The following is a 25203-nucleotide window of genomic DNA, read 5'->3' as shown; positions in this document are numbered from 1 at the left end:
CTTGGTCTTCCTTTCCTGGGGCGGTCCTCATGTGAGCCAGTTTCTTTGTAGCGCTTGATGGTTTTTGCAACTGCACTTGGGGACACTTTCAAAGTTTTCCCAATTTTTCGCACTGACTGACCTTCATTTCTTAAAGTAATGATGGCCACTCGTTTTTCTTTACTTAGCTGCTTTTTTCTTCCCATAATACAAATTCTAACAGTCTGTTCAGTAGGACTATCAGCTGTGTATCTACCAGACTTCTGCACAACACAACTGATCGTCCCAACCCCATTTATAAGGCAAGAAATCCCACTTATTAAACCTGAAAGGGCACACCTGTGAAGTGAAAACCATTTCTGGTGACTACCTCTTGCAGCTCATCAAGAGAATGCCAAGAGTATGCAAAGCAGTCATCAAAGCAAAAGGTGGCTACTTTGAAGAACCTAGAATATAAGACATATTTTCAGTTGTTTCACACTTTTTTGTTAAGTATATAATTCCACATGTGTTAACTCATAGTTTTGATGCCTTCAGTGTGAATGTACAATTTTCAGAGCCAGGAAAATACAGAAAAATCTTTAAATGAGAAGGTGTGTCCAAACTTTTGGCCTGTACTGTATATATATATATATATATATATATATATATATATATATATATATGTGATAAATACTTACTATAATGTTACATAGGAGCAGAAAAAGGGAAATTTCCTGGACGAGTCTTCTTTTTAAATTCCATGGGCGGATATGTTCCATTGGCATTTGACTATTTTCGGTACTTGTTCCAAATGGGACTGGGGGCTCTGGAGGTGTTTCCTCTGGTAAGCTAGGTGCAACAGATTCATTGGTGTAAACAAGTTCTTTATGTGGATCCAGAGGGGAATCTCTGAAAGGTTCTCTATGCAGCCCTTCAATTATAAAGGTATTCTGCAATGTAAGCTGCACAATCATGAGCAATGAGTACATCAGATTCAACGCATTTAGCAGCTCTCCAGGGGTTGTAGCCACCATAGCCACTATGGAGTAATATGAAATACAGTATTGACCAAGTGCTGCTCCAAGTAGCAAAGTCACATCTAAAGTGCGAGTTGGATTCTTGTGGCCATCCATGTCCCTCTTATCAAACCGGTAAATGATAGAGCCTGTGAGTGAGCCCATAGACATAATACTGAGGACAACCACATTGAATGAATAAAACATAATATGGGCCTGGTAGCTTTTATCTCGAATATTGACTTGTACTTTGTATGTAACAAGAGCCACAATGCCACCAAGAAAAACTATTCCTCCAAGCAAGAGTCCCACAAAGACACTATTAAAGCAGAAACAAGGGCTAAGGCGAGGGTGGCATGGCATGTTGTCATCCATCTCACGGCCAACGTTTTTCCACATAACATATGTCATAGCTGATGCGAAGAGGCTATATTCTATGTTAAATGGGTAGAGGTAATAATATCCGGTCTGGAAGATGTGGCACAAATGATTACTGCAGCGGCAAGTATGTCCGTGTGCTCCACCTGCATCTAAAAAAATACAGAAAATGTTAATGTGAAGATAAAGACTTGTTCTGATTGTTTTCTCATGTTCTTGTTTTATACCTCGATGATCATGGTATCCTGTTGTACTGGTTTCTTCTTTTAAATCTATATCCAGGCTTCGCGTCTCATGTACAGACTCATCAGTCACAGCAGCCATCCATATACTGAGATTTGTAATCAGCACTAACATCAGACCATACCTGAGGAGTATAAAATATAGTTACTTTACATTAGTATCATATTAAAAGGCATTTTAGAAGATATTGAGAAATATTGTATTATAAATAAATGTGATTTAAAAGGTTAGGGTATGTTCAAGTAACTTTCAGATTGAGCTGTTGTGTGTGTGTACATGAGAATTTAGACTATTTCCAGCCAATATATAATTTGTATTGTCAATTTTCATCAGTTTTCCACACTGCATGCTCTGCAGCTGGGGGAAAGAGACAAGCTGCAGTGATTTCTGCTATACACAGCACAGCACACAGAAATACTGTATATTCCTGCTCTTCATTCATTTTTTAGCACACAGAAACAAGCAGCAGGAACATAGGTGAAATTATACAGCAATGCTGAGCTGTCCTGATCTGAATCAAGTCCTTGTGTGAGGTAAAACACTTGTTAGAAAGCTCTGCACAATGTTTCTGTCTCTCTGCCTGTTTCCTCTCCCTGCTCCTCTCTTCTAATATCCCCATAGTATTTCACATGACACTTGTAATCCTTTAGTCAGTCTTGCAAGATCAATGTGAGATGTTTTTTCAGAGAGGATGACAAGTTTTGGAGGCAGGGGGAAGGGGAAGATGTGGCTGATTACTGGGGAAGGAAGCCGATTTCTCTGATATGATATATTGCAAAATTTCTTATACTGATTTATGCAAAGTTTTTTTAAAGTACAGATCAATTTTAACGCCAGCCAGTCATCCCTGTCCCTTCCTTCAATGGGCTGTAATTTGTTCACTTCCTGTGACAAACATACAGCCACACAGGGCACAGTTTGAGGTAAAGAAAAAAGAAAAATGGCATAAAAAAGCAATGTTTATCCAGCATCTAGTCCACCATTAAGAATGATATGTATAAACATTTACATTTTAACAGTCAGTCCACAGCTATCAGCCTTGAGTCACCCAGTAGCATATATATATTTAAATGGGCAAATATTAACTCAGTCATAATGAATATTTACATCATGGAGTGTATCAGGTACTTTGGAGCAGGCTCAGAGGTAGAGCCCGTTCCGCAGAGTACAGATGCCAGCTATATTACCTAACAGCGATCTGTTTGTGAATTGCTGCTGTTAACCTCTTAAATGCTGCTGTCAATCACTGAGAGGGGCATTTAAAGGGGTTGTCCACTACTAGGACAACCCCTTCTTGAACTGAATGTTTCACCCCGATAAAATAAAAAAAAACTATACTCACCTCTTGTGCCGGCGCCGGTGTCAACACTCGTGGTCCTGGGGCTCCTGTGCTGTTGTTGTGATGCCGGCGCCCAATCAGCGCTGGCGTCACTGTCCCCGCCTATGTACGGCTTGAACAAGAAGAGGACGTCCGGGCTGCAGCCGGATCAACAAGTGCTGATGAGAACAGAATGATATTTAATACAATCGTTTTGTCCCCATAGAGCCCCATGTTATCGGTAGCACAGACCCTGAATACATTGGGTGATGTGCTGCTGATAACGATGATTTTTATATTTGCATGAAAACTTCAATCACCATACAAACAAGCATTTTCCTCGTATATCAGGTGATCGCAGCAATGTTCACATCGGAGGATAATAATGAACAAGCTTACTGTCTGATGTCACCTAAACCCCACAGTTATGTTATGAATTGTACAGGAGGTTGCTGTTGTGAAAAAAACCTTGGTTCCCCAAGTTTCCTTATTACTCTGCGCATGACCTTATGTGCAATCTTTTTTTGTGAGCGTCATTATTTTATGCGCCACATGCTGCATGTCACCAGCGATGTGCTGCTGCTAGCTAGTATTACACATTTTTCTACAAAGTGCACAATGCATAGTGTTTATTCTTATTATTGCCATTTATTTTATTGGTATTGTGACTGAATTGAGACAGATATAGAACTATTTGGCAACAAATGTGGTGGGAAACGCTGTTTGAGTAATGTAAGTGAATGGTGATGTCAGAGACTCAGAGCCAATAATTAAAATGGGAAAAATGCCACAGATTAAAGAGGGTTGTCCAGGTTTGGCACGAAAGCCTGCAGACTATGTAAGTGACTGCAGACCAGTGACTTCTCACAGCCCACACGCTGTCAGGATTCTCTGGTGTTGGTGGCGAGACTGAGTGGTCATGTGAATGCAAGTATGTGATGTGCATACTTCTGGCCACACTCTAACTGAATGTGCATTGCACTCACTCAATTGACTTGTATTGAGCAATGGCGCTCAAGTCCTGGCGGCGGCACTGGAGTATCCTGACAGCGTGCTATACATGCTGTGAGGATTCACAAGTCTGCAGTAACATAGACTGACTACAGACTTCTGTGCCAAACCTGGATAACCCCTGTAAGTAAAGCCTAAGCAGGGTGCTACTGGGTATCAGTGAAGACTGAGGAGCCACTCATAATGTGCAGTGGTTTTAACCTATGTCCTTTAAGTTGTGCATTAAGTTTATGGTGACAATGCTGGGTCAGGAGGCAGTGAGGGATTAGAACCATAATTGTTTCCATGCCCTTAGACAGAGTATCACAGAGCATAAAGATTCCTGTTTCCTACCAGTAGAGGTCACACATGTATAACCGATTTCAGACAGACAGAAGAGAGCTGTTTAGCAGCAGAAAAAGACTTGTGAGATAGCTAGCAGACATCAGTTTAAGTGAGGAGTTAGCCACATTAGGGCGAGCATGAAAGCTGATTCTTGTGTATGGAGAGGAAAGAACATCTGAGTGTGGAGAACTGTGCAACGGGCTGTGACCAGCACATTGAGCAGGGGCGGACCTACCGCCTGTCCAGCTGGTGCAACTACACCTGGGTCCGGCGGTGCAGGGGGGACCTTGCCGGACGGCTAATGATAAGGGCAATCTGGCCTGCTTCTCGGAGCCTCAGGCTCCGGGGGTCCCATGGCCAGATTGCCCTCATCATATGTGGCGGGCAGGGAGCTATCCCTGCAGCTCCACTGCTGACAAGAGGAAAATGGCAGCGGAGCGGAACTGCAGGGATCCGTCCTCACCTCTGCTTCCTGCCCGGCTCTTCCTCCCTGACACAGGCCCTCACTTCTTGATGATGTCATCATGCAGCGCAGGCCTGTGTCAGGGAGAAAGTTACCGGAGATGAGGAGGATGCTGCAGGGGAGCGGGCTGAGAGGTAAATTGTGTGTATTTTTTTATATACTAAAATGCTGGGAGAAGAACAGGAGAATGAGGGGAGGTGGGGGAGAGCAATGATGGGGCTGGGTTGAGCAGTGATGGGGCTGGGGTGAGCAGTGATGGGGCTGGGGAGAGCAATGATGGGGCTGGGGTGAGCAATGATGGGGCTGGGGTGAACAATGATGGGGATGGGGAGAGAAATGATGGAGCTGGGGTGAGCAATGATGGGGCTGGGGAGATCAATGAGGGGGCTGGGGAGAGCAATGATGGGGATAGGGAGAGAAATGATGGGGAGAGCAATGATGGGGATGGGGAGAGCAGTGATGGGGATGGGGAGAGCAATGATGGGGCTGGAGAGAGCAATGATGGGGCTGGGAAGTGCAATGATGGGGCTGGGGAGAGCAATGATGGGGCTGGGGAGAGCAATGATGGGGCTGGAGAGAGCAATGATGGGGTTGGGGAGAGCAATGACGGGGCTGGGATGAGCAATGATGGGGCTGGGGTGAGCAATGATGGGGCTGGGGTGAGCAATGATGGGACTAGAGAGAGCAATGATGGGGATGGGAACAGCAATGATGGGGCTGGGAAGAGCAGTGATGGGGCTTGGGAGAGCAATGATGGGGCTGGGGAGAGCAATGATGAGGCTAGAGAGAGCAATGATGGGGATGGGAAGAGCAATGATGGGGCTGGGAAGAGCAATGATGGTGCAGGGGTGAGCAATGATGGGGATGGGAAGAGCAATGATGGGGCTGGGAAGAGCAATGATGGGGCTGAAGTGAGCAATGATGGGGCTGGGGTGAGCAATTATGGGGCTGGTAAGAGCAATGGTGGGGACGGGGAGAGCAATGATGAGGATGGTGGGGATGGGGAGAACAATGATGAGGTTGGGTTGAGCAATGATGGGGCTGGAGTGAGCAATGATGGGGATGGGGAGAGAAATGATGGGGCTGGGGTGAGCAATGATGGGGCTGGGGTGAGCAATGATGGGGCTGGGGAGAGCAATGATGGGACTGGAGAGAACAATGATGGGGCTGGGGAGATCAATGAGGGGGCTGGGGAAAGCAATGGTGGGGCTGGGGTGAGCAGTGATGGGGCTGGGGTAAGCAATGATGGGGAGAGAAATGAGGGGATGTGGAGAGCAATGATGGGTCTGGGGAGAGCAATGATGGGGATGGAGAGAGCAATGATGTGACCGGGGAGACCAATGATGGGGCTGGGGAGAGAAATGATGGGGCTGAGGTGAGCAATGATGGGGCTGGGGAGAGCAATGATGGGGCTGGGGTGAGCAGTGATGGGGCTGGGGAGAGCAATGATGGGGATGGAGAGACCAATGATGTGACTGGGGAGACCAATGATGGGGCTGGGGAGAGAAATGATGGGGATGGGAAGAGCAATGATGGGGCTGGAGAGAGCAATGATGGGGTTGGGGAGAGCAATGACGGGACTGGGGTGAGCAATGATGGGTCTGGGGTGAGCAATGATGGGGTTGGGGTGAGCAATGATGGGGCTAGAGAGAGCAATGATGGGGATGAGAAGAGCAATGATGGGGCTGGGAAGAGCAATGATGGGGCTGGGGAGAGCAATGATGGGGCTGGGGAGAGAAATGATGAGGCTAGATAGAGCAATGATGGGGATGGGAAGAGCAATGATGGGGCTGGGAAGAGCAATGATGGTGCTGGGGTGAGCAATGTTGGGGCTGGGGAGAGCAATGATGGGGCTAGAGAGAGCAATGATGGGATGGGAAGAGCAATGATGGGGCTGGGAAGAGCAATGATGGGGCTGGGGTGAGCAATTATGGGGCTGGTAAGAGTAATGGTGTGGATGGGGAGAGCAATGATGAGGATGGGAAGAGCAATGATGGGGCTGGGGAGAATAATGATGAGGTTGGGTTGAGCAATGATGGGGCTGGGGTGAGCAATGATGGGGCTGGGGTGAGCAATGATGGGGCTGGGGAGAGCAATGATGGGGCTGGAGAGAGCAATGATGGGTCTGGGGAGATCAATGAGGGGGCTTGGGAAAGCAATGATGGGGCTGGGGTGAGCAGTGATGGGGCTTGGGTGAGCAATGATGGGGAGAGAAATGAGGGGATGGGGAGAGCAATGACGGGTCTGGGGAGAGCAATGATGGGGATGGGGAGAGCAATGATGGGACTGGGGAGACCAATGATGGGGCTGGGGAGAGAAATGATGGGGCTGGGGTGAGCAATGATGGGGCTGGGGAGAGCAATGATGGGGCTGGGCTGAGCAGTGATGGGGCTGGGGAGACCAATGATGGGGCTGGGGAGAGAAATGATGGGGCTGGGGTAAGCAATGATGGGGCTGGGGTGAGCAGTGATGGGGCTGGGGAGACCAATGATGGGGCTGGGCTGAGCAATGATGGAGATAGGGAAAAAAATGATAGGGCTGGGGTGAGCAATGACGGAGCTGGGGAGAGCAATGATGGGGAAGGGGAGAGCAATGATGGAGATGGGGAGAGCAATGATGGGGCTGGGGAGAGCAATGATGGGGCTGGGGAGAGCAATGACGGGGCTGGAAAGAGCAATGATGGGGCTGGGAAGAGCAATGATGGGGCTGGGAAAAGCAATGATGGGTCTGGAGTGAGCAATGATGGAGTTGGGGAGAGCAATGATGGGGCTGAGGAGAGCAATGATGAGGTTCGGGAGAGCAATGATGGGGCTGGGGTGAGCAATGATGGGGATGGGGAGAGAAATGATGGGGATGGGGAGATAAATGATGGGGCTGGGGGGAGCAATGATGGGGATGGGGAGAGCAATGATGGGGCTGGGTAGAGCAATGATGGGGCTGAAGTGAGGAATGATGAGGCTGGGATGAGCAATGATGGGGCTGGGGTGAGCAATGATGGGGCTGGGAAGAGCAATGGTGGGGACGGGGAGAGCAATGGTGGGGACGGGGAGAGCAATGACGAGAATGGTGGGGATGGGGAGAGCAATGATGAGGATGGGAAGAGCAATGATGGGGATGGGGAGAGCAATGATGGGGATGGGGAGAGCCATGATGGGGCTGAGGAGAGCAATGACGGGGGTGCTGGGAGAGAGCAATGATGGGGGTGCTGGGAGAGAGCAATGATGGGGGTGCTGGGACAGAGCAATGACGGGAGTGCTGGTAGAGAGCATTGATGGGGGTTTCACTTTGCTTGTACTGAAAAACCTTGTATATTTTCCATGTGCACATAGCGTTAAAGTTAATTGGAGAGAGTCACAGAGACTGAATAATTTATATTATTGGCTGGTGGAGATTATAGTTAATGGGGGGGCACAGTGTTGCTTATCACTTTATATTTTGATTACTAAGTGGCTAATAGTATATTAATAGTGGGGTATACATCTGTATTCAGGGGCGCAGTGCGGGGGAGACATGTATGTATACAATATATGTGACCTTCAAAGAAACCTAGGCCATATGCGCCTTGGTTTAAATGGAAGAAAAAATAGAAAGACACATAAAAATTAATTATTATTTATTTCAACAGTTTAAAATAGAAACAGGATTAAAAAACAGGTGCCCTCAGAATACATAACAAACATATTCCCTTAGCTAAACAAATACAGTGGTGGGGGGGCCCTATATCAAAAAGGGTCAAAAGGTATATTACAACTAATAAATATTGTGCACAATTCCTAAAAGAAAGGGGCTAATAATGATATAATAATTTGATAATTTAATATCGGTAAATAGTACAACCTGCAGATAAGTAAAGTGCAAATGTGCCTGAAACAGTATCAAAATATGTAAATTTATATATATATATATATATATATATATATATATATATATATATATACATACACCCTAAGTCAAATTATAAATAAATATATAAAGTGAAAAAGTGCATAAAGAGATTAGTGCATACAAAAATACACTTGCAGGTGTACCAGAAGAACAAAGGTAGTGCAATAATTGTAATTACATCTTATGCATCCCATTTAGCAAGTGCTAACAACAAGACCTGTCAGGTGGATGCATAGAAATAAAAGCACAAAAGTAATGTGTACACCTCAAAAGAGATTACTTACATAATGACTACCAAGGGAATAGCAAGGGGAGATATGCCGTCCTAAACGTCCTAAATATATGTGACCTTGTTATTTTTAGGGCTGCACTGATCATCGTGACAAGACGAGTTGTGGCTGGGAGATGTCTACATGAAGTTCTGACCAGATGGAGAAGAAGCAGCAGAAACTGACTGATCATAGAATCATAGAATGGTAGAGTTGGAAGGGACCTCCTGGGTCATCTGGTCCAACCCCCTGCTCAAAGCAGGATTCACTAGATCATCTCAGACAGATGTCTGTCCAGCCTCTGTTTGAAGACGTCCATTGAAGGGGAACTCACCACCTCTCGTGGCAGCCTGTTCCACTCATTAATCACCCTAACTGTCAAAAAGTTTTTTCTAATATCTAATCTGTGTCTCCTCCCATTTAGTTTCATCCCATTGCTTCTAGTCTTTCCTTGTGCAAATGAGAATAAAGATGATCCTTCTACAATGTGACAGCCCTTGACATATTTGTAGACAGCTATTAAGTCTCCTCTCAGTCTTCTTTTTTGCAAGCTAAACATTCCCAAATCCTGCAACCGTTCCTCATAGGACATGGTTTGCAGACCAGTCACCATTCTGGTCGCTCTTCTCTGAACTTGCTCCAGTTTGTCTATGTCTTTTTTAAAATGTGGTGCCCAAAACTGTACACAGTATTCCAGATGAGGTCTGACCAAAGAGGAGTAAAGACTGATAATGACTTCACGTGATCTAGACTGTATGCTTCTGTTAATACATCCCAGAATTGTATTTGCCTTTTTTGCTGCTGCATCACACTGTTGACTCATGTTCAGTCTATGATCTATTAGTATACCTAAGTCTTTTTCACATGTACTGTTGCTTAGCTCTATTCCTCCCATTCTGTATATGCTTTTTTCATTTTTATTGCCCAGATGTAGTACTTTGCATTTTTCCCTGTTAAAAACCATTCTGTTGGTTGCTGCCCACTGCTCCAGTTTATTTAGGTCTTTTTGAATCCTCTCTCTCTCTTCTCTAGTATTAGCTATCCCTCCTAGCTTTGTGTCATCAGCAAATTTAATCAGTTTACCCTCAATTCCTTCATCTAAATCATTGATAAAGATGTTGAAAAATACAGGTCCCAGGACGGAGCCCTGTGGTACCCCACTTGAGACATTCATCCAGCTGGATGTGAAGCCATTTACAACCACCCTTTGAGTCCGATCACTAAGCCAGTTATGAATCCACCTAACAGTTGCCTGGTCCATTGCATACTTGGTCATTTTTTCAATAAGGATGGTGTGAGATACTTTGTCAAATGCTTTGCTGAAGTCAAGATATACTATATCTACAGCATTTCCCTGATCCACCCAGTCAGTGATTCTGTCATAGAAGGAAATTAAGTTAGTCTGACATGACTTGTTAGTTACAAACCCATGCTGACTCTGGTTAATCACTTCATTCTTATCCATGTACTTACATACATGTTGTTTAATAATTTGTTCAAAGATCTTTCCTGGTATAGAAGTCAGACTCACCGGCCTATAGTTCCCAGGGTCCACCTTCTTCCCCTTTTTGAAGATAGGAACAACATTTGCTCTTCTCCAGTCTTCTGGGACTTCTCCTGTTCTCCAAGAATTTTCAAAGATTATGGAGAGTGGTTCTAAAATTTCTTCTACGATCTCCTTCAGTACTCTGGGGTGTAATTCATCTGGACCTGGAGACTTGAACTCATTTATGTTAGCTAAATATTCCCTCACAATCTTTCTGTTTACAGATAACTTGGATTCCTCTATTCCTTTAAAAGGACAGTGAATATCAGTTGATGTTACATTTTCTTTCTGAGAGAAAACAGATGCAAAATAGGAATTAAAAAGTTCGGCCTTCTCAACATCCTCTCTTACCATTTCTCCATTTTCATCCTGTAAAAATCCTATAGCATCTTTGACTTTTCTTTTACTTTTGACATACCCCCAAAATCCTTTTTTATTGCTTTTGACATCTCTTGCAAGCCTTAATTCATTGTCAGCTTTAGCTAACCTGATACGTGCCCTGCAGGATCTGCAGACTGCATTATAATCTTCTTTAGATATGCCTCCCTCTTTCCATTTAATAAACATTTCTTTCTTTCTTTCTTTTTAGCATGTGTTTAAGTTCTGTGTTCATCCATCCTGGTTTCCTTAAATGCTTCCCATTCTTCCTACTTTTTGGGATTGTTAACGATTGTGCTTTGAGAATCTCATTTTTAAAAATTTCCCATCCTTCCTGGACATTTTTGTCCTTAAGGACATCCAGCCATTGGATCCCTCCTATTCTCTTTCTGAGTCTCTTAAAATCTGCCTTTCTAAAATCTAACCTTGAAGTTTGAGTCTTCACATGTCTTCCTCCTCTAGTTATCCAAAATTCTATAATAGCATGATCGCTGCCTCCTAGGGTCCCAGCCACCTTTACCTCCTCAACCATTTCCTCCCTGTTTATAAGGATTAGATCCAAAGTAGCAGATCCCCTTGTTTTCTCCCCTACCTTTTGGAAGATAAAGTTGTCATCAAGAGAGGATAAGAATTTGCTTGACCTGTTAGTTTTACTTGAGAGAGATTCCCAACAAATGTCTGGATAGTTGAAATCTCCCATGACCACTACGTCATATTTTTTGGAGAACTTGGTCATTTGATACATAAAGAGTTCATCCATATCTTCAGCTTGCCCAGGTGGCCTGTAGTAAATGCCTACAATGGTGTCCTTTCCGTTGTTCTCTCCTTGTATTCTTACCCAAACAGTTTCCACAGAACTCCCAGTCTCTGAAGCTTCAATCTCTGTGCAGATATACGCTTTTCTAACATACAATGCAACACCTCCTCCTCGTTTATCAAGTCTGTTTCTTGCAAATAAGTTGTATCCTTTTAGCCTTTTATTCCAATCATGTGTATCGTCCCACCAAGTTTCAGTGATTCCAATGACATCATATTTCTTTTCCTGCATTAGTAGTTCCAATTCTCCTTGTTTGTTGCCCATGCTTTGTGCATTTGTATAAAAACATTTTAGTTTGTGATTGGTTTCTCTTCCTCCCATATTTTTATTATTTAAATTGTTTTGTCTTTGTTCTTCCTTTCCACTTCCAGTAGCAGAGATCTCAATAGTATTTGTCAGCTGTATGGCTTTTTCTGGCCTTTTGCTTCCCTTCCCACATTGTTCTAGTTTAAAGCTCTTCTGATGAGTGTAGCAAGGCGACTTCCAAATACATGTTTTCCAGTCTTCGTAAGGTGCACCCCATCTCTAGCAAGTAGTCCATCGTATAGGTAATTCATTCCGTGATCCAGAAATCCAAATCCTTGTTGACGGCACCATCGACGTAGCCAGTTGTTCACCTGTAGAATCTTATTCCACCTCATTGTTCCATGGCCATCCACTGGGAGGATGGATGAGAAGACCACCTGCGCTCCTAATTCTTTCACTTTCTTGCCTAAGTCTTCAAAGTCACTGCAGATGGTTTCCAGGTCCTTTCTTGCGGTGTCATTTGTCCCCACATGTATTAGCAGGAATGGGTAGTGATCTGTAGGTCTGAAGAGTCTTGATATCCTGTCAGACACATCTTTAATTTTTGCTCCTGGAAGACAGCACATTTCTCTTGAGGTTATGTCTGGTCTGCAGATAGCGGCCTCTGTTCCTCTTAACAGGGAATCCCCCATGACCACCACTCTCCGTTTTTTCTTCACAACATTCTTCTTTCTCCATCCAGGAGGATTCTGAGGGCTTACAAGGTTATTCATTGCTGGCAAAGTCTTATTTTGCTGTATTTCTTCATGGTTCTCCTGCGTGAGAGCCTGGTACTGGTTCCTGAGCAGTATGGGTGCTGACTGCCTCTCGATCCTCCTGCTTCTGTGGGTCACATGCTTCCATTCCTCTGTTTCGTCAGGTGCAGTTCGAATTTCTTCTCTTTCTGAATCATGAAGAGATAATTCTGCTCTGTCTAAGAACTCTTCACCTTCCTTAATGATTTTCAAGGTAGTTAACCTCTCTTCTAGATTTCGCAACTTTTCCTCCAACAGGGACACAAGCTTGCATTTCTGGCATGTGAAGTTTGGCTTTTCCACTGGCAAGTCTGTGAACATGTAGCAGGATATGCAGCTCACCAAATGGCTCCTGGACTCTTTCATGTTCTTATTGTTAATGTTCTGAAAACAGTGAAAAAAAGCTTAAGAAAAAAGCTTCAAAATGCGCGCGCCTACCGGCGCGCGGTTTACCGATGTCCTCTTTTCAGCTCCAACAGCCAAAATCCAGTGTTCTTTGAGCTCGCGGAGACTCTTCACTTACCCCAAAATGCAGTGGGAATATGCAAATTATCTCCTCAGGACTCCTCCCCTGGTTTACCGATGTCCTCTTTTCAGCTCCAACAGCCAAAATCCAGTGTTCTTTGAGCTCGTCAGATGAGACGTCAGAGGTAAGTGCCTGGATGTAAATATTATTCTGTATCTGCAGTGTGTGACTTGGAGTGATAATGTTTTCTGTAAAATCCCTTAGGCTGCATTCTCACATTTGTGTGAAATGTCCGTGAGCCGCCAGATTTTTTTATTGGATGGTCCACAGACTCATAGAGTTTTATAGATCCATTCACACACACATGAAAATCACGGATCTGAGAATGAGATCTGTGAAGGTCAGATAATGTCCTGTTCTGATCTGATTTAAAGGATTAGAATAGGACATGCTCAATGCGTCTGTAAAAGCGGGCAGCACACCGATACTGCACACAGATGCAGGAATGTAACCTTATTATGTATAGCTCAGTCCCTTAGTAAATAGTGTACTCACTTATTATGTACAGCGCCATCCTTAGTTACATAGTTTCCTCTTTTATTATGTATAACACCGCCCCTTATTACCTACCATCCTCTCTAGCTATATATGGTGCCGTCACTTATATAGCTTCCTCTGCTGTTATGTACAGTGCTGTCCCTTACATAGCGTATTCTTGTTATTTTTGTCAGTCACAGCGCCCTCTCTTTATTACATAGTCGTCTCTTGTTAGATATAAAATGGCTGCTGATGGAGCAGCCGGTGACCAGAAGACCAGTCCATCAGCTCCTCCATCAGAAAATAGGTTTTCCCCTGCTCCATTAGCAGTTATTGCATGATATATCTAACAAGAGAGGACGCTATGTAATAAAGAACAGGGCTCTATAAATAATCCATTATCCAATAATCTCATCTCTCATATCCTCCCTGTCTCACAACCCCAAACAACTATTCAACACCTTCAATTCTCTCCTCCGTCCCCCAGTGCCTCCTCCCTCTCCTTATTTCAGCCGAAGACTTTGCCTCATTCTTCAAGCAGAAGATTGACACCATCAGACAAAGCTTTTGCCTAAAGCCCCCACAGCCCCTCCCCACTCCTACTCAACCCTCCTCCTCCAAAACCACATTCTCCACCATTATGGAAGATCAACTTTCCTCTTTACTCTCCAAATCACACCCCACCACCTCTAAACTTGACCCAATCCCGTCCCACCTCATCTCAAACCTTACCACTATCTTCATCCCACCACTAGCCCACCTCTTCAACCTGTCACTAACAACTCGTGTCTTTCCCTCATGCTTCAAACATGCCTCAATCACATCAATCCTCAAAAAGCCCTCCCTTGATACATCCTCTCTGTATAGCTATCGCCCCATATCACTTCTCCCCTATGCCTCAAAACTACTGGAACAACATGTCCATTCTGAGCTGTCCTCCCACCTCTCCTCCTACTCCCTCTTCGACCGCCTACAATCTGGTTTCCGACCGCACCATTCTACTGAAACTGCACTGACTAAAGTCACCAACGACCTACTAACCGCCAAATCTAAGCGACACTACTCTGTCCTCCTCCTCCTAGACCTGTCATCTGCCTTCGACACAGTGGACCATTCCCTCTTGCTAAAAACTCTCTCATCTCTCGGCATCACAGACTTGGCCCTATCCTGGATCTCCTCATACCTAACAGACAGGACATTCAGTGTCTCTCACTCACAGACCACCTCCTCATCTCGCCCCCTATCTGTCAGTGTTCCCCAAGGTTCAGTTCTAGGACCCCTGCTCTTCTCCATCTACACCTTAGGCCTGGGACAGCTCATAGAGTCTCATGGCTTTCATTATCACCTCTATGCTGATTACACACAGATCTACCTCTCTGGACCCGATATCACCTCCTTACTAACCAAAATCCCACAATGTCTGTCTGCTATTTCATCCTTCTTCTCTGCTAGAGTTCTAAAACTTAACATGGACAAAACAGAATTCATCATCTTTCCGCCATCTCATTCAACCCCCCCAACTGACCTATCTAACAACGTCAATGGCTGCCCACTCTCCCCAGTCCTTCAGGCTCGCTGCCTTGGGGTAACCCTGGACTCTGAACTCTCTTTCAAACCACATATCCAAGCCTTTTCCACTTCCTGCCGACTCCAATTCAAAAATATCTCCTGGATCCGCACATTCCTCAACCATGAATCTGCAAAAACACTAGTGCACGCCCTCATCATCTCCCGCCTTGACTACTGCAACCTCCTGCTCTGTGGCCTCCCTTCCAACACTCTCGCACCCCTCAAATCCATCCTAAACTCTGCTGCCCGACTAATACAACTTTCCCCCCGCTATTCCCCGGCCTCTCCTCTCTGTCATTCTCTTCACTGGCTCCCCATTGCCCAGAGACTCCCGTTCAAAACCCTAACCATGACATACAAAGCCATTCACAACCTCTCTACTCCATATATCTCTGACCTAGTCTCCCGCTACATACCCGCACGCAACCTCCGATCCTCACAAGATCTCCTTCTCTACTCCCCTCTAATCTCCTCCTCCCACAATCGCATACAAATTTCTCCCGTGCTTCCCCCCTACTCTGGAACTCTTTACCCCAACACATCAGACTCTCGTCGACCGTGGAAACCTTCAAAAAGAGCCTGAAGACCCACGTCTTCCGACAAGCCTACAACATGCAGTAACCACCACTCCACCAATACCGCTGCACGACCAGCTCTACCCTCACCTACTGTATCCTCACCCATCCCTTGTAGACTGTGAGCCCTCACGGGCAGGGTCCTCGCTCCTCCTGTACCAGTCGCCGCTACATTGTGTTCAAGATTATTGTAATTGTTCTTGTATGTATACCCCTTTTTCACATGTAAAGTGCCATGGAATAAATGGCGCTATAATAATAAATAATAATAATGTAAGGGATGGTGCTGTACATAACAAGAGAGGGCACTGTGTAATAAGTGATGGCAATATACATAATAAAGGAGGCTATGTAAGAGGTATATATGTGTGTGTGGCTATATATACATCTGTAGCTTTGTCGCCATAAAAGGTGGGGGGCACAGACACATTTCTTGCACAGGGGCCCCAAGCAGTCAGTGTCCGCCCCTGACACTGAGTGTGTGAAAAGCTGCATTGCCAATTACGCAGGTGCTGTGGCAGAAAGGAGGAAGAGCTGCTGACCAGGTTGTCAGCAGTCTATGTCAGTAAAGTGTTGCAAGTGTCAGCTCACCATTCTTTATAATAAAGTATCTACCATTGTTGAAGCCAAGCTGTTGCTTCATGTAAGACTTTGTAACCAGGGGCATAAATTCAATAGGTGCAGGGGTTGCAATCTCACCAAGGGGGGCCCTAAAAGTATTAAAGACTTGCAATATTTGGTGTCCCATTGGAACTTTTGCATTGGGACCCATAAGTTTCAAGTTACGCCATTGTTTGCAACCATCAAGCTCATTGCTTCATTGTGAGCAAAGTTGTTGAATTGACATCTGTTTACCTGCATTGTTCCACCATCTCTAAAAGGGGACTACCGTACCACCAAGTACATCCACAAGCAGGGGCACACCACCAACTAAGAACCCATTAGGGTATGTGCCCACGATCCGTAGTGGCAGAGCTCACCTGCGCTGTGTCCATACCGCTGAGTTGTACAGTAGAAGCACAGTGGATGGGATTTATAGAAATTCCATGCCACTGCGCTTCTATTTGCTGCCGCGTAAACTCAATGACGGCGCGGCATTACAAGACACAGCATGTCAATTTCCACAGAAATTTCCACAATAGAATGGATACGGTGCAGTAACTCAGCATGTGTTCAACGAACACATACGGATTTACATGGGGGATCGGACGCAGCAAAAATATGCTCCGTCCAAAGCACTGCTATAGCTTGATTGTGGACACAGCCTTACAGGTTTCATAGGTAAACTTATGACAGGCAAACAAAGCAATAAAGGGGAATATTATCTGAAATTCATAAAAATTCAGAATAACACTATAGAAAGAAAATCTATCCATCGACTCACCTGGAAATGTTGGTATGAATCTGTACACAGTGTTTGCTGGAGACCCAGAGAAAATATGTCTGAAAAGCAGAGGTGAGTACTGTTGGTTACTTAATTTAAAATGACTAAAGCCTAAATAAAATTGCTAGAAATCAAGGAAGACATTCCATCTGCATCTAGATGGAGCTTTTACCTGAAGGATTATGAATGCGCTCTGCACCATGGGGTGAATCAGCTTGATTGGAGACTCACAATCAATATAACTAATATAATATCCAATCTTAAATACATCAAGAACCAGACTGCAGATCCCAAAGAACACCAAGCCACCTGTCGGAAGAAGTACACAGTGACCTTAATTACCTTTATTGAATAGCATGTAAATCAATTTTGCAATTTAAGATTGTTGAAAGGAGTCGACTATTTTACAAATTATTTTTAAATATATTAATACCATATGGATCACATAGTTATCACTGAATTTTAAAATGCTTGTTCTAAAAATAAACCTTATAGCTACTGTATGGGAAAATAAGTTTTTAATACACTGCCGATTTTCAAGTTTCTCCACCTACAAAGAATGGAGAGTAGTGATGAGCGAGTATGAATTGTTAACCCTTTCAGCGAGCACACTCGGGTGCTCGCCGAGTATTTGCAGCGTGCTCGGCATTGATGTAAGTGACGCCGCGGCTGCATGTGTCACATCTGTTAAATACCTGTGATACATGTGTGTCACCCCAGGCCTGGATGCCACAAATATTAAAGGCTGTGTCTGAGAGCAGGAGGGAGGTTCCCTGGTCAGGGACCATTAGTATGCAGCGCCTCCTGTCCCAGGCCAGTAGGGGGAGCAGGCTGCCCCTATAAAAGCTGGAACTGGGGCAGGGTTAGGGAGACCAGAACCCACTTCTGAAGTGTCCAGAAGGGTTCCTTAGAGGAAGGGACAGGTCAGCAGCAGCTGAGGAGTCCGTGAGGCAGAGGAGAGACTGCGAGCCAGGGACAGAGGCGACGAGAGCCGGTCCTGGCTGAGAGAATCACCACCGGACATTGGGGTCTGAGGCTGTCAGGGTTGCAAGCCCAGCAGCAGAGAACCAACCCACGAGGGATTTCAGGTCCCTTGGCCTAAGAAGCCTGGAGGCTCCGCCACACATAGGGACCAGTACAGCAGGAGAAAGCAAAAGGTACCTAAGGCCCGAGTCGCAAGCCATACAGGCAAAGTACATGGCCAGCTCAGTGACGTGGGCTATTACACCACGAAGAGGGGGATAGTCAGAAAGAGCATAGAGTGAACGGTAGGCCTACACACTCACCCTGACCAGTGGGGCTCGCCCGAATGCTCTCAGATACCCAGGCCCACTCCTAACCGGTACTCCTGGTGGGTCAGTAATAACATCTGCAATAAAGACCCTGGACTGTTTGAAGCGGACTCTGAACTCTTACTATTGCGGCCTGCACTATCACCCCCAGCATTCACCTACACTGCCCTGAGGCTACACTCTTCCCGTGGGGAGTTGTCCTACCCCTGTGCTGCACACCAACACCAGCCTCAGCGGTCTGCCTTGCAGCGGCGGTCATCCCTGACCGCAATCCACAGGTGGCGTAGTCGGACATTCAAAACACTGATAAATAGACGGCCACAATTTGGTCTGACCACCCTGAGCCACGGGATCGGGTAGCCACTACTACTCCCAGCATCGCATAGAAGCCCGATTCCGGGTGCCCCACGGCCCAGGGGGCGAGTCACATGCAGGGATTGCCTAACAAACAGGCTATCCCTGCATGTGTCACAGGTGTTTAACAGATGTGACACATGCAGCCTCGGCGACACATCGATACCAAGCATGCCGCAAATACTCGGCGAGCACCAGAGCATGCTCGCCAAAAGGGTTAACAATTCATACGCGCTCATCACTAATGGAGAGGTCTGTAATTTTTATCATAGGTACACTTCAACTGTGAGAGGCAGAATCTAAAAATAAAAACCATAAAATCACATTGTATGATTTTTAAATAATTAAATTGCATTTTATTGCATGAAATAAGTATTTGATCACTTACCAACCAGCAAGAATTCTGTCTCTCACAGACCTGTTAGTTTTTCTTTAAGAAGCCCTCCTACTCTCCACCTGTTTGAACTCATTACCTGTATAAAAGACACCTGTCCACACACTCAATCAATCACACTCCAACTTCTCCACCATGGTCAAGACCAAAGAGCTGTCACAATCATTACTGTAGTGCCGGCGTTCCTGCCCTCTGCTAGGCAGGGACGCTGTTCCCCTCACCGCTCTGCTCCGTGCCCGGCGTCCCTCTCCCGCTCTGCTGGCAGCGCGCGCTCCTTCCCGGCCACTGTGCTTAGGGCGCGCGCGCGCGCCCTCCCTCCCTCTTAAAGGGGCCGCGCGCGCCGTCCTAAGGAGTCCCCGGCCAATGGCCGGAGGACTTTACCATATATAAGGCACCTCCTCCAAAATGGAGGTGCCCGAGCAATGTTGTTGCACCGTTCTACTCTGCTTCAGCCCTCAGGTCCCGTTGCCAGTTACCTGCCAGTTACCTGCCAGATTCCTGCCAGCTTGCTGTTCTAATCCTGCCTGATTTCCAGCTACCTGCCTGCTTGCCTGAGGTCCGACGGTCTGCCTTACAACTCCGGTCAGTCTGTCTATGGACCAGCTTGCCCGCTCACCTGGGAGCGCTTCTCCGCTACCTGCCTGCTTGCCTGCCCGGAGGCTCCGCTGTCACGTGCTGTGACCACCAGCTATTCCAGACTCTTGCCCGCTCACCTGGGAGCGCTTCTCCACTACCTGCCTGCTTGCCTGCCCGGAGGCTCCGCCGTCACGTGCTGTGACCACCAGCTATTCCAAAGACTCTTGCCCGCTCACCTGGGAGCGCTTCTCCGCTACCTGCCTGCTTGCCTGCCCGGGGGTTCCGCTGTCACGTGCTGGGACCACCAGCTATTCCAGAGACTCTTGCCCGCTCACCTGGGAGCGCTTCTCCGCTACCTGCCTGCTTGCCTACCTGGAGGCTCCGCCGTCACGTGCTGTGACCACCTGCTATTCCAGAGACTCTCGCTTGCTCACCTGGGAGCACACATCCTCCATCTGCCTTGCTAGCCTACCTGGAGGTTCAGCCATCACAGGTCGTACCTACCCTTTACCTAGAGACTGCCCCGGTCACTTGCCGTGACCTCCAGCCCGTTCTTCCAGAGACTGCCCCGGTCACTTGCCGTGACCTCCAGCCCGTTCTTCCAGAGACTGCCCTGATCACTTGCCGTGACCTCCTGCCCGTACACCCAGAGACTGTCCCGGTCACCTGCTGTGACTGCCTGCCTGGTCGCCACCCGCTCCCTTACAAGGACCGCTCCCTTGTATAGTAGCCCAGAGGTTCCGCCTCCCAGACCCGTTACAGTTTGCTCGGGCCATGGAACCCGGTGGCACCCAAGCTCACTCGCTCTCGGACCTGTGTCATGAACTGTCCCGTCAAAGGTCCCAACAGGAGTCCATCCTGGGTCACCTGCGGAATGTCAATACTCGCCTGGACACTCTGACTGTTCCACTAACAACCTCCGCCAGTGCCATGTCTCGCAATCCGGCAGCTCCGCTGTCCACTAACACCATGATATCCTACCCCGGACCTCGGCTTTCTGCACCTCCTCGCTTCGGAGGCGACTCAGCCCAGGCTCGGGGCTTCATAAATCAGTGCACCCTGCACTTTGAACTATTGTCCCACCAGTTTAACTCCGACCGAGCCAAAATTGCATTCATCATGTCCCATCTCACCGGGGAGGCCCTGGCCTGGCTAAATCCTCTATGGGAGAGAGGAGACCCCCTGGTGTCCAACTTGCCTGCTTTTCTCACGGCTTTCCGGAAAGTCTTCGACGAACCCGGACGGAAGACCTCATCCGCATCATCGTTGCTACGCCTCCGTCAGGAAAGTCTCACCGTGGGCCAATATGCCATACGGTTCCGTACCCTTGCCTCGGAGCTGGCCTGGGATAACGACGCTCTGGTTTCCGTCTTCTGGGAGGGTCTGTCCGGCCGTATTAAAGATGAACTTGCCGGTCGGGACATTCCTACCACTCTCGATGACTTAATAACTCTTGCCACCCGGATTGACCTACGGTTCCAGGAGCGTGCCAGAGAGGTCACCCGTGAGAGGAGGTTACCACGTCTAGCTCCTACTTTTCAGAAACCCGTCACTCCTTCTGTCTCTAACCAGGTACACCCTCCTGAGCCTATGCAGGTCGACCAGACCAAGATGGTCAAGACCCGTCAGGACTTACGCCGTGCCGAGGGGACCTGCTTCTACTGTGGCAGTAAGGAGCACCGGATCCGTGCCTGCCCGGAGAGGTCGGGAAACGACTGTGTCTAGGTTCGCTCAGAGAGGTCCACCTAGACAAGAATAAATCCTCTCCATCCCTGCTGTTGTCAGTTTCAATCGTCTACGGGGAGAACCGTTATTTCGAACTAGCCCAACTGGACTCTGGAGCAGCCGGGAATCTTATTTCACAGTCCCTGGTAGAGAAATACCGCATCCCCACCAAACCTCTGGCTGTACCCTTGTCTGTTGCTGCCGTGGATGGGGGGCTCTTACCACGCCCCATCCAACTCATCACCGAATCCATTACTCTGCAGGTGGGAATGCTGCATTCTGAAAGTATCTCCTTCCATGTTCTGCCTGGACTCTCTCACGCCCTCTTGCTAGGCCTACCTTGGCTCCAGAAACATGCACCCGTTCTTGACTGGCAGACCGGAGAAGTCCTTCGCTGGGGACAGGGCTGCCATAAGACCTGTCTGGTTCCCGTTCATCCCGTCCGTCCTTCTCCTACCCCAGCTAATCTACCTGGACTTCCGATTCCTTATTGGTCTTATGCTGATGTCTTTAATAAAAAGGAGGCAGAGACACTACCCCCTCATAGACCATACGACTGCCCTATCGACCTGTTACCTGGTACTTCTCCTCCCCGTGGGCGTATTTATCCATTATCCGCTGCTGAGACCCGGTCGATGTCCGAATATATTGAGGAGAATCTGGCCAGGGGATTCATCCGGAAATCTACCTCCCCGGCGGGAGCAGGCTTCTTTTTCGTCAAAAAGAAGGACGGCTCTCTCCGTCCCTGTATAGACTATAGAGGCCTTAACCAGATCACGGTGAAGAATAAGTACCCCCTTCCGCTCATTCCGGAGTTATTTGATCGTCTGAGGGGGGCTAGAATCTTCACCAAACTGGACCTCCGTGGGGCGTACAACCTGGTTCGTATCCGTCAGGGGGATGAATGGAAGACGGCATTCAACACCCGGGACGGCCACTATGAATATCTGGTAATGCCCTTTGGCCTCTGTAACGCTCCTGCCGTCTTTCAAGAGTTGGTCAATGACATCTTCCGGGACCTTCTCTACTCCTGCGTAGTGGTGTACCTGGACGACATCTTGGTCTTCTCTCCGGATCTCCAGACTCACCGGAGGGATGTTCGTCAGGTCCTGCTCAGGCTCAGGCAGAACCATCTCTACGCTAAATATGAGAAGTGCCTCTTTGAGCAGACCTCGCTTCCGTTTCTGGGCTACATTATCTCTCAGACCGGCCTACAAATGGATCCTGAGAAACTGTCTGCCATCGAGAAATGGCCCCGACCAGAGGGGTTGAAGGCAATTCAACGGTTCCTGGGCTTCGCCAACTATTACCGCCTCTTCATCCCGCACTTCTCTTCCCGGACTGCCCCAATTTCCGCGCTCACCCGTAAGGGTACTAATCCCAAAGAGTGGCCGCCTAAAGCAGAGGAGGCCTTTCTTTCCCTAAAACAGGCCTTCTCTTCCGCCCTGGTGCTGCATCGCCCGGACGGCAACAAGCAGTTCTTCCTGGAAGTTGACGCCTCCTCCTCTGGAGCCGGAGCGGTACTTACTCAAAAATCATCTTCCGGGAGAATGGTAACTTGTGGCTTCTTCTCCAAACTCTTCTCCTCTTCTGAGCGCAACTATTCCATAGGAGACCGAGAGTTATTGGCCATCAAGCTGGCGTTGGAGGAGTGGCGTTACCTACTCGAGGGGGCTCTTCATCCGGTAATAATTTACACTGACCACAAGAACTTGGCTTACCTCCAGCATGCCCAGAGACTTAACCCGCGCCAAGCCCGGTGGTCCTTGTTTTTTGCTCGCTTTGATTTTGTTCTTCATTTTCGCCCGGCTGACAAAAACGTCAAAGCAGACGCCTTGTCCCGATCCTTTCTGGTGTCCGATCTCGAGGAAGAACCTAAACATATCATCGATCCCGCCAGAGTAATGCAGGTGGCTCCCGTGAGTCTAAATCGTCTCCCTCCCGGTAAGACGTTTGTTTCAGTACCTGATCGGGAGAAGATCCTACACTGGGGCCATTCATCTAAACTAGCTGGCCACGCCGGTCAGAAAAAGACCCTCCAGCTTATTGCCCGGCACTATTGGTGGCCTACCCTGCACAAGGACATAATAGACTTTGTTTTTGCCTGTGTGTCCTGCGCCCGCAACAAAGTCCCGAGACATCTGCCAGCCGGACGCCTCCTTCCGCTTCCTGTACCTGCTGCCCCCTGGCAGCATATAGCAATGGACTTTATAACTGATCTCCCCGTCTCTGCCGGTTGTACGGTCATTTGGGTGGTCGCTGACCGCTTTTCCAAGATGGCTCACTTTATTCCCCTGCCAGGCCTTCCGTCTGCACCCGAGCTGGCTAAAGACTTTATCCGCCACATCTTCCGTCTTCATGGCCTGCCCCTCCACATCGTGTCGGATCGTGGGGTACAGTTCACCTCACGTTTCTGGAGAGCCACTTGTAAACTACTAGACGTCACCCTGGACTTCTCTTCCGCTTACCACCCACAGTCCAATGGTCAAGTGGAGCGGATCAATCAGAACCTGACCAGTTACCTCCGGCACTTCGTTAATGCTCATCATTCTGACTGGGTGGATCTCCTACCATGGGCCGAGTTCTCTTATAATAATCACGAGAGCGAATCCTCCTCCAAATCCCCGTTTTTTGTAGGCTTTGGTCAGCATCCTCGGATTCCTTTTCCTGTCTCCACCTCTGTGGACAACCCGGCTGCGGAATCTCTCGTTAGCAAATTTTCCTCCATATGGGAGAGTACCCGGTCCGCACTCCTTCTGTCATCCGAGCGTATGAAAAGACACGCTGACAAAAAACGCCTGGATCCTCCACAATTTCGTCCAGGAGATAAAGTATGGCTCTCATCTAAATATGTTCGACTCAAGATACCTTCTTACAAGTTAGGGCCTCGGTTCATCGGTCCTCTGGAGGTCATCAGTCAGATCAACCCGGTGGCCTATAAATTGAAACTCCCGGCCAACTTACGGATCCCTAACTCCTTCCATGTATCTCTCCTCAAACCCGTGGTGCTTAACTCTTTTTCCAAGTCTACAGGTACGCCTCCTGCTCCGGTTTCTGCTGAGGATGAGTTTGAGGTAGAGAACATTCTTGCCACCAAAAGGGTAAGAGGAAAGACCTTTTTTCTGGTAGATTGGAAGGGGTTTGGTCCTGAGGAGAGAACGTGGGAGCCCCGGGAGAACATCCATGCCCCTCTCATCCTAGCTAAATTTCTATCTGGCCTAAAAAAGGGGGGGCCTAAAGGGGGGGTACTGTAGTGCCGGCGTCCCTGCCCTCTGCTAGGCAGGGACGCTGTTCCCCTCACCGCTTTGCTCCGTGCCCGGCGTCCCTCTCCCGCTCTGCTGGCAGCGCGTTCTCCTTCCCGGCCACTGTGCTTAGGGCGCGCGCGCGCGCCCTCCCTCCCTCTTAAAGGGGCCGCGAGCGCCGTCCTAAGGAGTCCCCGGCCAATGGCCGGAGGACTTTACCATATATAAGGCACCTCCTCCAAAATGGAGGTGCCCGAGCAATGTTGTTGCACCGTTCTACTCTGCTTCAGCCCTCAGGTCCCGTTGCCAGTTACCTGCCAGTTACCTGCCAGATTCCTGCCAGCTTGCTGTTCTAATCCTGCCTGATTTCCAGCTACCTGCCTGCTTGCCTGAGGTCCGACGGTCTGCCTTACAACTCCGGTCAGTCTGTCTATGGACCA

The 25203-nt window shown here is 47.7% G+C and overlaps 1 protein-coding gene across 2 annotated transcripts in view; it reads right to left on the bottom strand.

Moving 5' to 3' along the window:
* OTOP2 (otopetrin 2) overlaps positions 1–25203 on the bottom strand; it is a 92952-nt gene that overhangs the window by 8159 nt on the left and 59590 nt on the right. For both annotated transcript variants that reach the window (XM_073684066.1, XM_073684065.1), the window contains 4 exons: positions 17353–17489; positions 17181–17239; positions 1583–1722; positions 660–1507 (listed from right to left, as the gene is read on the bottom strand). In XM_073684066.1, coding sequence (XP_073540167.1) covers positions 660–1507; positions 1583–1722; positions 17181–17239; positions 17353–17489 — 1184 coding nt within the window. The remainder of the gene's footprint in view (positions 1–659; positions 1508–1582; positions 1723–17180; positions 17240–17352; positions 17490–25203) is intronic.

The sequence above is a fragment of the Phyllobates terribilis genome, unplaced genomic scaffold, assembly GCF_046119375.1.
Source record: "Phyllobates terribilis strain yellow unplaced genomic scaffold, ASM4611937v1 Scaffold_5__5_contigs__length_657084704, whole genome shotgun sequence".
NCBI lineage: Eukaryota > Metazoa > Chordata > Amphibia > Anura > Dendrobatidae > Phyllobates > Phyllobates terribilis.
This window is presented reverse-complemented; position numbering and strand designations above follow the sequence as displayed.